General features: G+C 46.0%; 1 protein-coding gene and 1 long non-coding RNA gene across 17 annotated transcripts in view; both read left to right on the top strand.

Moving 5' to 3' along the window:
- eya1 (EYA transcriptional coactivator and phosphatase 1) overlaps window positions 1–17,225 on the top strand; it is a 152,913-nt gene that overhangs the window by 54,195 nt on the left and 81,493 nt on the right. For all 15 annotated transcript variants that reach the window (XM_052498894.1, XM_052498923.1, XM_052498931.1 and 12 more), the window contains one exon: window positions 16,109–16,191. In XM_052498894.1, the coding sequence (XP_052354854.1) occupies window positions 16,109–16,191 (83 nt within the window). The remainder of the gene's footprint in view (window positions 1–16,108; window positions 16,192–17,225) is intronic.
- LOC127916645 (uncharacterized) lies at window positions 11,380–12,306 on the top strand. 2 transcript variants are annotated; one of them, XR_008095421.1, is made up of 3 exons: window positions 11,380–11,470; window positions 12,011–12,079; window positions 12,278–12,306. It is a non-coding gene; the product is annotated as an uncharacterized LOC127916645 (long non-coding RNA). The 2 variants fall into 2 exon arrangements; XR_008095420.1 differs by lacking the exon at window positions 12,278–12,306 and adding an exon at window positions 12,179–12,207.

Consider the following 17,225-nt stretch of genomic DNA (forward strand, 5'->3'; position numbering starts at 1 on the left):
ACCAAAGCTAACTGTAGCTTATCAGCCTGGCTAACCAGAGCTAACTGTAGCCTATAAAACTGGCTAAACTCAGCCTTGCTAAATCTCTATTTAATCTTTCTAAAAAGTGTTTTCGTACACCATCAGACTTTTTTTTGTGAGAAGATTTTGGGATGTTTCATGGTCTGACAAACACCACTGTAACTCATCCACCTTCAACTGCAGATGTATTGGATTGAGACTTGGCCCATGCAGAGATCTCCAGCTAGGAGATCTACTAGGGTCTCTACTAGGGTCTCTACTATCTCTACTAGGGTCTCTACTAGGGTCTCTACTGTCTCTACTAGGGTCTCTACTATCTCTACTTGGGTCTCTACTATCTACATTTACATTTACATTTAAGTCATTTAGCAGACGCTCTTATCCAGAGCGACTTACAAATTGGTGCATACACCTTATGACATCCAGTGGAACAGCCACTTTACAATAGTGCATCTAAATCTTTTTAGGGGGGTGAGAAGGATTACTTATCCTATCCTAGGTATTCCTTGAAGAGGTGGGGTTTCAGGTGTCTCCGGAAGGTGGTGATTGACTCCGCTGTCCTGGCGTCGTGAGGGAGTTTGTTCCACCATTGGGGGGCCAGAGCAGCGTACAGTTTTGACTGGGCTGAGCGGGAACTGTACTTCCTCAGTGGTAGGGAGGCGAGCAGGCCAGAGGTGGATGAACGCAGTGCCCTTGTTTGGGTGTAGGGCCTGATCAGAGCCTGGAGGTACTGAGGTGCCGTTCCCCTCACAGCTCCGTAGGCAAGCACCATGGTCTTGTAGCGGATGCGAGCTTCAACTGGAAGCCAGTGGAGAGAGCGGAGGAGCGGGGTGACGTGAGAGAACTTGGGAAGGTTGAACACCAGACGGGCTGCGGCGTTCTGGATGAGTTGTAGGGGTTTAATGGCACAGGCAGGGAGCCCAGCCAACAGCGAGTTGCAGTAATCAAGACGGGAGATGACAAGTGCCTGGATTAGGACCTGCGCCGCTTCCTGTGTGAGGCAGGGTCGTACTCTGCGGATGTTGTAGAGCATGAACCTACAGGAACGGGACACCGCCTTGATGTTAGTTGAGAACGACAGGGTGTTGTCCAGGATCACGCCAAGGTTCTTAGCGCTCTGGGAGGAGGACACAATGGAGTTGTCAACCGTGATGGCGAGATCATGGAACGGGCAGTCCTTCCCCGGGAGGAAGAGGAGCTCCGTCTTGCTGAGGTTCAGCTTGAGGTGGTGATCCATCATCCACACTGATATGTCTGCCAGACATGCAGAGATGCGATTCACCACCTGGTCATATCTCTACTAGTGTCTCTACTAGTGTCTCTACTAGTGTCTCTAATAGGGTCTCTACTAGTGTCTCTACTAGTGTCTCTACTAGTGTCTCTACTAGTGTCTCTACCAGGGTCTCCATTAGGGTCTCTACTAGTGTCTCCACTATCTCCACTAGGGTCTCTACTAGTGTCTCTACTAGTGTCTCTAGTAGTGTCTCTACTATCTCCACTAGTGTCTCTACTAGTGTCTCTACTAGTGTCTCTACTAGTGTATCTACTAGTGTATCTACTAGTGTCTCTACTAGGGTCTCCATTAGGGTCTCTACTAGTGTCTCCACTATCTCCACTAGGGTCTATACTAGTGTCTCTACTAGTGTCTCTAGTAGTGTATCTACTAGTGTCTCTACTAGTGTCTCTAGTAGTGTCTCTACTATCTCCACTAGTGTCTCTAATAGTGTCTCTAATAGTGTCTCTACTAGGGTCTCTACCATTGCCTCTACTAGTGTCTCTAATAGTGTCTCTACTAGGGTCTCTAATAGTGTCTCTACTAGTGTCTCTACTAGGGTCTCCATTAGGGTCTTTACTAATGTCTCTACAAGGGTCTCCATTAGGGTCTCTAATAGTGTCTCTACTAGTGTCTCTAATAGGGTCTCTAATTGTGTCTCTTCTAGGGTCTCCACTAGTGTCTCTACTAGTGTCTCTAATAGGGTCTCTACTAGTGTCTCTAATAGGGCCTCTAATAGTGTCTCTACTATCTCTACTAGTGTATCTACTAGTGTCTCTACTAGTGTCTCTACTAGTGTCTCTACTAGGGTCTCTACTAGGGTATCTAGTAGTGTCTCTACTAGTGTCTCTACTAGTGTCTCTACTAGTGTCTCTACTAGGGTCTCTAATAGTGTCTCTAGTAGTTTCTCTACTAGTGTCTCTAATAGTGTCTCTACTAATGTCTCTTCTAGTGTCTCTACTAGGGTCTCTACTAGTGTCTCTACTAGTGTCTCTACTAGGGTCTCTACTAGTGTCTCTACTCGTGTCTCTACTACGTTCTCCATTAGGGTCTCTACTAGTGTCTCTACTATCTCCACTAGGGTCTCTACTAGTGTCTCTAATAGGGTCTCTACGAGTGTCTCTACTAGTTTCTCTACTATTGTCTCTAATAGGGTCTCTACTAGTGTCTCCTCTAGTGTCTCGACTAGTGTATCTACTAGTGGCTCTACTAGTGTCTCTGCTAGTGCCTCTACTATTGTCTCTACTAGGGTCTCTACTAGTGTCTCTACTAGTGTCTCTACTCGTGTCTCTAATAGTGTCTCTACTAGGGTCTCCATTAGGGTCTCTTCTAGGGTCTCCATTAGGGTCTCTACTAGTGTCTCTAATAGGGGCTCTAATAGGGGCTATACTAGTGTCTCTACTAGGGTTTCCCTTTGGGGTCCTTTGAACCAGCATATATATATATATATATATATATATATATATATATATATATATATATATATATATATATATATATATATATATATATATATATACATTTGTGTGTAGCTGTGAATAATACGGCTACTTCATTGTTAAGTCAAGTTGATGAGGGCTTTATCTTGTTTGTTGAGTCTTCTAACTGTTAAAGACAGGGAGTGTTTATAATTAGGTGAAGTTTAGTGTCACGGTGATATGATGTTCTGTCACAGTGTGACCAAATGAATAAAATAATACTATGGAATACTCTAGTACTTACTACAGAATACTGTAGTAAACTGTTGTATACTGTAGAATACTATACTACACACAGTAGAGTCCCTTGATCGTGTGTAGTACTTACTAAATAATGTTGTAGTATACTGTAGAATAGTATACCTCATACTTATATAGTATTATATGTAAAAATACAATTTTAAAAAACAATCTATAAAATACAACAAAAAAAAAATGCAAAAAAAACACTACAGTCCCCAAAAAACACTACAGTCCCCCAAAAAACACTACAGTCCCCCAAAAAACACTACAGTCCCCCAAAATACACTACAGTCCCCCAAAATACACTACAGTCCCCCAAAAAACACTACAGTCCCCCAAAATACACTACAGTCCCCCAAAAACACTACAGTCCCCCAAAACACTACAGTCCCCCAAAAACACTACAGTCCCCCAAAAACACTACAGTCCCCCAAAAAACACTACAGTCCCCCAAAAACACTACAGTCCCCAAAAAACACTACAGTCCCCCAAAAACACTACAGTCCCCCAAAAACACTACAGTCCCCCAAAAACACTACAGTCCCCCAAAAACACTACAGTCCCCCAAAAACACTACAGTCCCCCAAAAACACTACAGTCCCCCAAAAACACTACAGTCCCCCAAAAACACTACAGTCCCCCAAAAACACTACAGTCCCCCAAAAAACACTACAGTCCCCCAAAAAACACTACAGTCCCCCAAAAAACACTACAGTCCCCCAAAAAACACTACAGTCCCCCAAAAACACTACAGTCCCCCAAAAACACTACAGTCCCCCAAAACACTACAGTCCCCCAAAAACACTACAGTCCCCCAAAAACACTACAGTCCCCCAAAAAAACACTACAGTCCCCCAAAAAGACTACAGTCCCCCAAAATACACTACAGTCCCCCAAAAACACTACAGTCCCCCCAAAAACACTACAGTCCCCCAAAAACACTACAGTCCCCCAAAAATACACTACAGTCCCCCAAAAATACACTACAGTCCCCAAAAAACACTACAGTCCCCCAAAAATACACTACAGTCCCCCAAAAACACTACAGTCCCCCACTAAAAAAACACTACAGTCCCCAAAAAAACACTACAGTCCCCCAAAAAACACTACAGTCCCCCAAAAATACACTACAGTCCCCCAAAAACACTACAGTCCCCCAAAAACACTACAGTCCCCCAAAAACACTACAGTCCCCAAAAACACTACAGTCCCCCAAAAACACTACAGTCCCCCAAAAACACTACAGTCCCCCAAAAACACTACAGTCCCCAAAAACACTACAGTCCCCCAAAAACACTACAGTCCCCCAAAAACACTACAGTCCCCAAAAACACTACAGTCCCCCAAAAACACTACAGTCCCCCAAAATACACTACAGTCCCCCAAAAAACACTACAGTCCCCAAAAACACTACAGTCCCCCAAAAACACTACAGTCCCCCAAAATACACTACAGTCCCCAAAATACACTACAGTCAAATTAAAAATACCCAAAATACCCAAAAACACTATACAGTCCCCCAAAAACACTACAGTCCCCCAAAAACACTACAGTCCCCCAAAAACACTACAGTCCCCCAAAAACACTACAGTCCCCCAAAAACACTACAGTCCCCCAAAAACACTACAGTCCCCCAAAAACACTACAGTCCCCCAAAAACACTACAGTCCCCCAAAAACACTACAGTCCCCCAAAACACTACAGTCCCCCAAAAAACACTACAGTCCCCAAAAACACTACAGTCCCCCAAAAACACTACAGTCCCCCAAAAACACTACAGTCCCCCAAAAACACTACAGTCCCCCAAAAACACTACAGTCCCCCAAAACACTACAGTCCCCCAAAAAACACTACAGTCCCCCAAAAACACTACAGTCCCCCAAAAACACTACAGTCCCCCAAAAACACTACAGTCCCCCAAAATACACTACAGTCCCCCAAAAACACTACAGTCCCCCAAAAACACTACAGTCCCCCAAAATACACTACAGTCCCCCAAAAACACTACAGTCCCCCAAAAACACTACAGTCCCCCAAAAACACTACAGTCCCCCAAAACACTACAGTCCCCCAAAAACACTACAGTCCCCCAAAACACTACAGTCCCCCAAAAAAACACTACAGTCCCCCAAAAACACTACAGTCCCCCAAAAAACACTACAGTCCCCCAAAAACACTACAGTCCCCCAAAAACACTACAGTCCCCCAAAAACACTACAGTCCCCCAAAAACACTACAGTCCCCACTAAAAAACACTACAGTCCCCCAAAACACTACAGTCCCCCAAAAACACTACAGTCCCCCAAAAACACTACAGTCCCCAAAAACACTACAGTCCCCCAAAACACCCCCCCAAAAACACTACAGTCCCCAAAAACACTACAGTCCCCCAAAAACACTACAGTCCCCCAAAAACACTACAGTCCCCCAAAAACACTACAGTCCCCCAAAAACACTACAGTCCCCCAAAAACACTACAGTCCCCCAAAATACACTACAGTCCCCCAAAAACACTACAGTCCCCCAAAAACACTACAGTCCCCCAAAAACACTACAGTCCCCCAAAAACACTACAGTCCCCCAAAAACACTACAGTCCCCCAAAAACACTACAGTCCCCCAAAAACACTACAGTCCCCCAAAAAAACACTACAGTCCCCCAAAAACACTACAGTCCCCCAAAAACACTACAGTCCCCCAAAAACACTACAGTCCCCCAAAAACACTACAGTCCCCCAAAAACACTACAGTCCCCCAAAAACACTACAGTCCCCAAAAACACTACAGTCCCCAAAAACACTACAGTCCCCCAAAAACACACACCCCCAAAAACACTACAGTCCCCCAAAATACACTACAGTCCCCCAAAATACACTACAGTCCCCCAAAAACACTACAGTCCCCCAAAATACACTACAGTCCCCAAAAACCACTACAGTCCCCCAAAATACACTACAGTCCCCAAAAAACACTACAGTCGACCCAAAAAACACTACAGTCCCCAAAAAACACTACAGTCCCCCAAAAAACACTACAGTCCCCCCAAAAAACACTACAGTCCCCCAAAACCACTACAGTCCCACTACAGTCCCCAAAAACACTACAGTACAGTCCCCAAAAAACACTACAGTCCCCCAGAAAACACTACAGTCCCCCAAAAACACTACAGTCCCCCAAAAACACTACAGTCCCCCAAAAACACTACAGTCCCCCAAAAACACTACAGTCCCCCAAAAACACTACAGTCCCCCAAAAACACTACAGTCCCCCAAAAAACACTACAGTCCCCTACAGTCCCCCAAAAACACTACAGTCCCACAAAAACACTACACTCGACAGTCCCCCAAAAACACTACAGTCCCCCAAAAACACTACAGTCCCCCAAAAACACTACAGTCCCCAAAATACACTACAGTCCCCCAAAAACACTACAGTCCCCCAAAAACACTACAGTCCCCCAAAAACACTACAGTCCCCCAAAAACACTACAGTCCCCCAAAAACACTACAGTCCCCCAAAAACACTACAGTCCCCCAAAAACACTACAGTCCCCCAAAAACACTACAGTCCCCCAAAAAACACTACAGTCCCCCAAAAACACTACAGTCCCCAAAAAAAAACACTACAGTCCCCCAAAAACACTACAGTCCCCCAAAAACACTACAGTCCCCAAAAAACACTACAGTCCCCCAAAATACACTACAGTCCCCAAAAAACACTACAGTCCCCCCAAAATGCACTACAGTCCCCAAAAAACACTACAGTCCCCCAAAAAACACTACAGTCCCCCCAAAATACACTACAGTCCCCAAAAAACACTACAGTCCCCCAAAATACACTACAGTCCCCCCAAAATACACTACAGTCCCCCCAAAAAACTTGTATTTTTTTTATTTGCATATACCCAGTCCGTTCCTTTCCCTCATTTCCCAATTTATGCCACCCGTACATAGACCATATGTTGTTTTCCCTACATGTCCCTGTGTGTGTGTGTGTGTGTGTGTGTGTGTGTGTGTGTGTGTGTGTGTGTGTGTGTGTGTGTGTGTGTGTGTGTGTGTGTGTGTGTGTGTGTGTGTGTGTGTGTGTGTGTGTGTGTGTGTGTGTGTGTGCGTGCGTGCGTGCGTGCGTGCGTGTGTGTGTTAGCTGTTGTCCAGTGTGCTCCTGCCTGCAGTTACTCTACTCTGCCTTTTAATGGAAAACCCATCTGGACACGATAGTCTGGTCCCAATTGGGGCATACAAACTTCTGCTGCAAATATTGTGATGATAGACATGGCCCTTGGCTAGGGGACTGATCAACCAGAACTAATGGATTCCAATTGGTGGGGCCAGAAGGCAGGAGGGGGTGGTAAGGACGGATGGGAGGGAGGTGTGGCGGCAGGGATGGTGTCTGGTCTTGAGTGAGATAACTGAGCAGGACAGGGAGAGGTAGAAGGAGAGGGGGATCAAACATACCACTCGGGGAACAGCAGGCACCCCCCCCACTACCCATCCCATCAACCCTCCACTGCCCGGTGTAGGGTGTCGTCTTTCGGATTGGATGTTAAACGGGTGTCCTGACTCTATGTGGTCACTAAAGATCCCTTCGTACTTATCATAAGAGTAGGGGTGTTAACCCTGGTGCCCTGGCTAAATTCCCAATCATGGCCCTCATACTATCACCTAATCATCCACATCCTACTACCCGCCCCACCAACACCCACTACACACTACACCCGACTACCCGCCCCCACCAACCCCCACTACCCCACCAACACCCAGTACCCCACCAACACCCAGTACCCCACCAACCCCCACTACACACTAAACCCGAGTACCCCCCCACCAACCCCCACTACCCCACCAACACCCACTACACACTACACCCGCTACCCACCCCACCAACACCCAGTACCCCACCAACCCCCACTACACACTACACCCGACTACCCGCCCCACCAACACCCATTACCCCACCAACCCCCACTACCCCACCAACCCCCGACTACCCTTACCAACCCCCCACTACCCCACCAACCCCCACTACACACTACACCCGACTACCCGCCCCCACCAACACCCAGTACCCCACCAACCCCCACTACACACTACACCCGACTACCCGCCCCACCAACACCCATTACCCCACCAACCCCCATTACCCCACCAACACCCACTACCCCACCAACCCCCACTACACACTACACCCGACTACCCGCCCCACCCCAACACCCACTACCCCACCAACCCCCACTACACACAGCCCCCATACCCCACACAGCCCCCATTACCCCACCAACCCCCATTACCCCACACAACCCCACTACACACTACACATGACTACCCGCCGCATTACCAACCCCCATTACCCCACACAAAACCCCATTACCCCACCAACCCCCATTACCCCACACAGCCCCATTACCCCACACAGCTACCCGCCCACCAACCCCCATTACCCCACACAAAAACCCCCATTACCCCACACAACCCCACTACCCCACACAGCTCCCATTACCCCACACAGCCCCCATTACCCCACACAGCCCCCATTACCCACACAACCCCCATTACCCCACACAGCCCCCACTACCCCACACAACTCCCATTACCCCACACAGCCCCCATTACCCCACACAACCCCCATTACCCCACACAGCCCCCATTACCCCACACAGCCCCCACTACCCCACACAACCCCCATTACCCCACACAACCCCCATTACCCCACACAGCCCCCACTACCCCACACAACCCCCATTACCCCACACAACCCCACTACCCCACACAGCCCCCATTACCCCACACAGCCCCCACTACCCCACACCCCCATTACCCCACACAACCCCCATTACCCCACACAGCTCCCACTACCCCACACAACCCCATTACCCCACACAACCCCCACTACCCCACACAGCCCCCATTACCCCACACAACCCCCATTACCCCACACAGCCCCCATTACCCCACACAGCCCCCATTACCCCAAACAGCCCCCATTACCCCAAACAGCCCCCATTACCCCACACAGCCCCCATTACCCCACACAACCCCCACTACCCCAAACAACCCCCATTACCCCACACAACCCCCATTACCCCACACAACCCCCATTACCCCACACACAGCCCCCACTACCCCAAACAGCCCCCACTACCCCACACAGCCCCCACTACCCCACACAGCCCCCATTACCCCACACAGCCCCCATTACCCCACACAGCCCCCATTACCCCACACAGCCCCCACTTACCCCACACAACCCCCATTACCCCACACAACCCCACTACCCCACACAACCCCAATTACCCCACACAACCCCCATTACCCCACACAACCCCCATTACCCCACACAACCCCCATTACCCTACACCATCCCCATTACCCCACACAGCCCCCATTACCCCACACAACCCCCATTACCCCACACAACCCCATTACCCCACACAACCCCCAGTACCCCATGCAACCCCCATTACCCTACACAACCCCCATTACCCCACACAGCCCCCATTACCCCACACAACCCCCATTACCCCACACAGCCCCCATTACCCCACACAGCCCCCACTACCCCAAACAACCCCCACTACCCCACACAGCCCCCATTACCCCACACAACCCCCATTACCCCACACAGCCCCCATTACCCCACACAGCTCCCATTACCCCACACAGCCCCCACTACCCCAAACAACCCCACTACCCCACACAGCCCCCATTACCCCACACAGCCCCCATTACCCCTAACAGCCCCCATTACCCCAAACAGACCCCATTACCCCACACAGCCCCCATTACCCCACACAACCCCCACTACCCCACACAACCCCCATTACCCCACACAACCCCCATTACCCCACACAACCCCATTACCCCACACAGCCCCCATTACCCCACACAGCCCCCATTACCCCACACAGCCCCCACTACCCCAAACAGCCCCCACTACCCCACACAGCCCCCATTACCCCACACAGCCCCCATTACCCCACACAGCCCCCACTACCCCACACACCCCCCATTACCCCACACAGCCCCCACTACCCCACACAACCCCCCCATTACCCCACACAACCCCCATTACCCCCCCATTACCCCACACAGCCCCCACTACCCCATTAGCCCCACTACACACAGCCCCATTACCCCACACAGCCCCCACTACCCCACACAGCCCCCACTACCCCACACAGCCCCCACTACCCCACACAGCCCCCATTACCCCACACAGCCCCCATTACCCCAAACAGCCCCCATTACCCCACACAACCCCCAATTACCCCACACAGCCCCCATTACCCCACACAACCCCCATTACCCCACACAACCCCCATTACCCCACACAACCCCCATTACCCCACACAACCCCCATTACCCCACACAGCTCTTATTACCCCAAACAAATCCAATGTTGATAAACTCCCATTTCTATTTTAGATATTTTAGATTAGTGACCTGTTGCCACAAGAAAAGGGCAACCAGTGAAGAACGAGCACCAGTATAAAATACAACCCATATTTATGTTAATCTAATTTCCTTTTTTTATTTTGACTATTTGCACATCGTTACAACGCTGTATATATACATAATATGACATTTTAAATGTCTTTACTATTTTGGAACTTGTGTGAATGTGGTATTTACTGTTCACTTTTAATAGTTTATTTCACCTCAGTTTATCCATTCCACTTGCTCTGGCGATGTAAACACATGTTTCCCATGCCGATGAAGCCCTTTGAGAGAGAGAGGGAGATCAGAATGTATACATCTGACGTGTCTAGATCTGATAGCTGGAGGGGGGAGAATACTGCATGAGTCTTTATCCTCTAAGAGCATTTTATATACGATCAGTGTTTAGCAGCAGTGGGGGCTACTCAGACCCCCCTGCCCCCACCCCCTGCCTACAACCCCTGCTGTTCATTAGCAACAGTAAATTAATCTACCCACCTCTGATTGACTCCTGGAACGAAGCTGTTCATTTGGAACAGTAAATTAATATACTCCTCCTTCATTTTCACTAAGGAAGAGGAGGATGAGGAGGAGGAAGATGAAGAGGGAGGGAAGGGTTTGGTTGAATGATAGGTTAGTAGTTGGTCGCTATAGCTCTCATGAAGGGATGATAGCTAGGTAGTTGGTAGCTATAGCTCTCAATAATGGATGATTGCTTGGTAGTTGGTCATGAATGGATGATAGCTAGGTAGTTGGTAGCTATAGCTCTCATGAATGGATGATAGCTAGGTAGTTGGTAGCTATAGCTCTCATGAATGGATGATAGCTAGGTAGTTGGTAGCTATAGCTCTCATGAATGGATGATAGCTAGGTAGTTGGTCGCTATAGCTCTCATGAATGGATGATAGCTAGGTAGTTGGTAGCTATAGCTCTCATGAATGGATGATAGCTAGGTAGTTGGTCATGAATGGATGATAGCTAGGTAGTTGGTAGCTATAGCTCTCATGAATGGATGATAGCTAGGTGGTTGGTAGCTATAGCTCCACGAATGGATGATAAGCTAGGTAGTTGGTAGCTATAGCTCTCATGAAGGGATGATAGCTAGGTAGTTGGTCATGAATGGATGATAGCTAGGTAGTTGTTAGCTATAGCACTCATGAAGGGATGATAGCTAGGTAGTTGGTCATGAATGGATGATAGCTAGGTAGTTGGTCATGAATGGATGATAGCTAGGTGGTTGGTAGCTATAGCTCCATGAATGGATGATAGCCAGGTAGTTGGTCATGAATGGATGATAGCTAGGTAGTTGGTCATGAATGGATGATAGCTAGGTAGTTGGTCATGAATGGATGATAGCTAGGTAGTTGGTCATGAATGGATGATAGCTAGGTAGTTGGTCATGAATGGATGATAGCTAGGTAGTTGGTCATGAATGGATGATAGCTAGGTGGTTGGTCATGAATGGATGATAGCTAGGTAGTTGGTCATGAATGGATGATAGCTAGGTAGTTGGTCATGAATGGATGATAGCTAGGTGGTTGGTCATGAATGGGTGATAGCTAGGTAGTTGGTCATGAATGGATGATAGCTAGGTGGTTGGTAGCTATAGCTCCATGAATGGATGATAGCTAGGTAGTTGGTCATGAATGGATGATAGCTAGGTAGTTGGTCATGAATGGATGATAGCTAGGTAGTTGGTAGCTATAGCTCTCATGAATGGATGATAGCTAGGTGGTTGGTCATGAATGGATGATAGCTAGGTAGTTGGTCATGAATGGATGATAGCTAGGTAGTTGGTAGCTATAGCTCTCATGAATGGATGATAGCTAGGTGGTTGGTCATGAATGGATGATAGCTAGGTAGTTGGTCATGAATGGATGATAGCTAGGTAGTTGGTCATGAAGGGATGATAGCTAGGTAGTTGGTAGCTATAGCTCATGTCACCTGTGAAGTCTGTTCCAGTGTTTCACTGTTTTACTTTTGAGAAGTCGTTCTCCTTATGGATTCGTTTTGAGTCGTAGAAACCTATGTTTGGTTCTCATTGATCGGATGAAGAAAATGGAAGGTACAGTATTTTGGAGAGTGAAGTTATTTTGTGCTACAACGTTAGATGTTATTTAACCTTTATTGAACTAGGGAAAAAAACACTTGAGGTCAGAAACCTCTCTTTTTTTGAGGGGGAGTTGGAAAAGCTGGAAAAGTCTTGGCCTCTATCGCTGACCAGACACTGGTCCAGAGAATTTGTCAACGAACATTTTATCTACACGTTCTGATGAAAACCAAATAACTATTTTGCTGAGGCTTCTCCCTGTTCTCTAGAGGGAGGGAGGGAGGGAGGGAGGGAGGGAGGGGAGTCATGCCCAAGGGCCTCCCCTCCTGTCTTCTCCTCTTTTCATCCATGTTTCTCTCTCAGGGCAGGCATCAGCCCCAGCCTGTCTTATTAAGCCATTAGATCCAATCAGCTCTCTCCTCTTTGAATGAATTGGCCCTCGAGTTGGTTATTTTAAAGCAGTGAAGAGAAGACAGATTCTACATATTCATGAAGTACTCCTGTAGCCTAACCCCACCTCTCTCCCCCTTCTTCCCCCACCTCCCCTTCTCTCTCCCCTTCCTCCCCCACTCCTCCACCCTTCAGTAGCCCCAACACTACAGGCTGAGTGTTTAGCAGGGAGGGAGGCTCTGAGACACCTGAGAGGGCCTCTCTCTCTCTCTCCCTCTGTCTCTCTCTCTCTCTCTCTCTCTCTCTCTCTCTCTCTCTCTCTCTCTCTCTCTCTCTCTCTCTCTCTCTCTCTCTCTCTCTCTCTCTCTCTCTCTCTCTCTCTCTCTCTCTCTCTCTCTCTCTCTCTCTCTCTCTCTCTCTCTCTCTCTCTCTCCGTTTCTCTCTCTACACCTCACTGTTGGCTACCTGAAATCATTGGTCCACAAAACTTATTTCTCTCTCGGTTTTGTCCTTTTTTGTTGAAAATGTGGTAATCCGTTTATTTTCTCTGTGGAAATGTTTCTATTTCAGTGTTATAATTTGCCATAACCAACATGACATGTACCATACACTATCATATACCATACACTATCATATACCATGCAGTATCATATACCATACACTATCATATACCATGCAGTATCATATACCATACACTATCATATACCATGCAGTATCATATACCATACACTATCATATACCATGCAGTATCATATACCATACACCATCATATACCATGCAGTATCATATACCATACACTATCATATCCCATACACCATCATATACCATACACCATCATATACCATACACTATCATATACCATACACTATCATATACCATACAATATAATATTCCATACACCATCATATACCATACACTATCATATACCATACACTATCATATACCATACACCATCATATACCATACAATATAATATACCATACAGTATCATATTCCATACACCATCATATACCATACAATATAATATACCATACACTATCATATACCATGCACTATCATATACCATACACCATCATATGCCATACACTATCATATACCATACAATATAATATACCATACACTATCATATACCATACACTATCATATACCATACAATATAATATACCATACAGTATCATATTCCATACACCATCATATACCATACAATATAATATACCATACACCATCATATACCATACACTATCATATACCATACAATATAATATACCATACACTATCATATACCATACAATATAATATACCATACACCATCATATACCATACACTATCATATACCATACACTATCATATACCATACACTATCATATACCATACAATATAATATACCATACAGTATCATATTCCATACACCATCATATACCATACAATATAATATACCATACACTATCATATACCATACACCATCATATACCATACACCATCATATACCATACACTATCATATTCCATACACTATCATATACCATACACTATCATATACCATGCACTATCATATACCATACACTATCATATACCATACACTATCATATACCATACAATATAATATACCATACACTATCATATACCATACACTATCATATACCATACACCATCATATACCATACACCATCATATACCATACACTATCATATTCCATACACTATCATATACCATACACTATCATATACCATGCACTATCATATACCATACACTATCATATACCATACACTATCATATACCATACAATATAATATACCATACACTATCATATACCATACACTATCATATACCATACACCATCATATACCATACACTATCATATTCCATACACTATCATATACCATACACTATCATATACCATGCACTATCATATACCATACACTATCATATACCATACACTATCATATACCATACAATATAATATACCATACACTATCATATACCATGCACTATCATATACCATGCACTATCATATACCATACACTATCATATACCATGCACTATCATATACCATGCACTATCATATACCATACACTATCATATACCATACACTATCATATACCATACACTATCATATACCATACACCATCATATACCATACACTATCATATACATATCGGGGCGACAGGTAGCTTAGTGGTTAGAGCATTGGGCCAGTCAACGAAAGGTTGCTAGATCGAATCTCCGAGCTGACTACGTCAACAATATGTGGTTCTGCCCCTGAACAAGGCAGATATCATATATCATACATTATCATATAGTGTACATTATCTTATAGCGTACATTATCATACAGCATACGCTGTCATTGAGTTTCTAAGTGATACGTACAACTCCTTAGTGATAACTGTGTGTTTTCCCCTGTCCTCTCCAGGTGGTATCTATAACTCCTTAGTGATAACTGTGTGTTTTCCCCTGTCCTCTCCAGGTGGTATCTATAACTCCTTAGTGATAACCGTGTGTTTTCCCCTGTCCTCTCCAGGTGGTATCTATAACTCCTTAGTGATAACTGTGTGTTTTCCCCTGTCCTCTCAAGGTGATATCTATAACTCCTTAGTGATAACTGTGTGTTTTCCCCTGTCCTCTCAAGGTGATATCTATAACTCCTTAGTGATAACTGTGTGTTTTCCCCTGTCCTCTCAAGGTGATATCTATAACTCCTTAGTGATAACTGTGTGTTTTCCCCTGTCCTCTCAAGGTGATATCTATAACTCCTTAGTGATAACCGTGTGTTTTCCCCTGTCCTCTCCAGGTGGTATCTATAACTCCTTAGTGATAACCGTGTGTTTTCCCCTGTCCTCTCCAGGTGGTATCTATAACTCCTTAGTGATAACCGTGTGTTTTCCCCTGTCCTCTCCAGGTGGTATCTATAACTCCTTAGTGATAACCGTGTGTTTTCCCCTGTCCTCTCCAGGTGGTATCTATAACTCCTTAGTGATAACCGTGTGTTTTCCCCTGTCCTCTCCAGGTGGTATCTATAACTCCTTAGTGATAACTGTGTGTTTTCCCCTGTCCTCTCCAGGTGGTATCTATAACTCCTTAGTGATAACTGTGTGTTTTCCCCTGTCCTCTCAAGGTGATATCTATAACTCCTTAGTGATAACCGTGTGTTTTCCCCTGTCCTCTCAAGGTGATATCTATAACTCCTTAGTGATAACCGTGTGTTTTCCCCTGTCCTCTCCAGGTGGCACGTTCACAACCACGTCAGGATTGTACGCAGGAAGCAACGCCCTCACGAACTCAACCGGCTTCAACAGTACACAGCAGGTACCAATGTCTTCTACTATAGCGTCTCTTCATTCTGATAGCCTATAGAAGATGTTTATCATCGTTGGGTTTATATTAAGATGAGGTACTGTACTATTTTTTTGTTTTATATATATATATATATATATGTATATAAGATCCTGGGAACCTTGGAGTGTATCCCAAATAACACGCATGTTCCCTACAGTGCACTAATCGTGACCGGAGCCCACAGGGTAGAAGTGCACTATTTTACAAGAAATAGGGGTGCCATTTGACACACGTGACATGTTTGACATAGTGTAGGATACAGTTGAGTTCCAATTGATCCACGTCACATGAATCATGCAGTAATCCCTCATTACGCCTGTAGTGTTGTGGACGGGGAAAATCCCTTATTCCTGGCACAGACGAAATGGGGCGCGTCCCAAATGGCACTCTATGTTCCTATAAAGTACACTCCTTTTGACCGGAGCCTTGGCCAGAAGTAATGTACTACGTAGGGAATAGGAAATCATTTTTAAAAGATGCGAGCCAAAAAAAGACCAAGACAGATCGCTGTCCAGATGTAGGACACAACAGACATATGTTTGTATTTATGTTTTGGAATCTGGACTGTAAAGTAGCACCGCTAGTGCATTACTTACCCCCCCCTCTCTCTCTCTCTCTCTCTCTCTCTCTCTCTCTCTCTCTCTCTCCTCTCTCTCTCTCTCTCCCTCTCCCTCTCCCTCTCTCTCTCTCTTTCTCGTTCGCTCGCTCTCTCGCTCTCTCTTGTTCTCTCTCCTGTCTCTCTCTCTCGGCCTCTCTCTCTCTCTCTCTCTTTCTCGTTCTCTCGTTCTCTCGCTCTCTCTCGTTCTCTCTCTATCTCGTTCTCTCTCTCTCGTTCTCTCGCTCTCTCTCTCGTTCTCTCGTTCTCTCTCTTCTCTCTCGTTCTCTCTCTTCTCTCTTGTTCTCTCGCTCTCTCTCGTTCTCTCTCTCTCCTTCTTCTCCCTCCACCCATCAATTCCTGTCTCTCTCCATCCATCCATCCATCCATCCTCCCCTGTCCCCCTCCA

This window comes from Oncorhynchus keta, chromosome 4 (genome assembly GCF_023373465.1).
Source record: "Oncorhynchus keta strain PuntledgeMale-10-30-2019 chromosome 4, Oket_V2, whole genome shotgun sequence".
Classification (NCBI taxonomy): domain Eukaryota; kingdom Metazoa; phylum Chordata; class Actinopteri; order Salmoniformes; family Salmonidae; genus Oncorhynchus; species Oncorhynchus keta.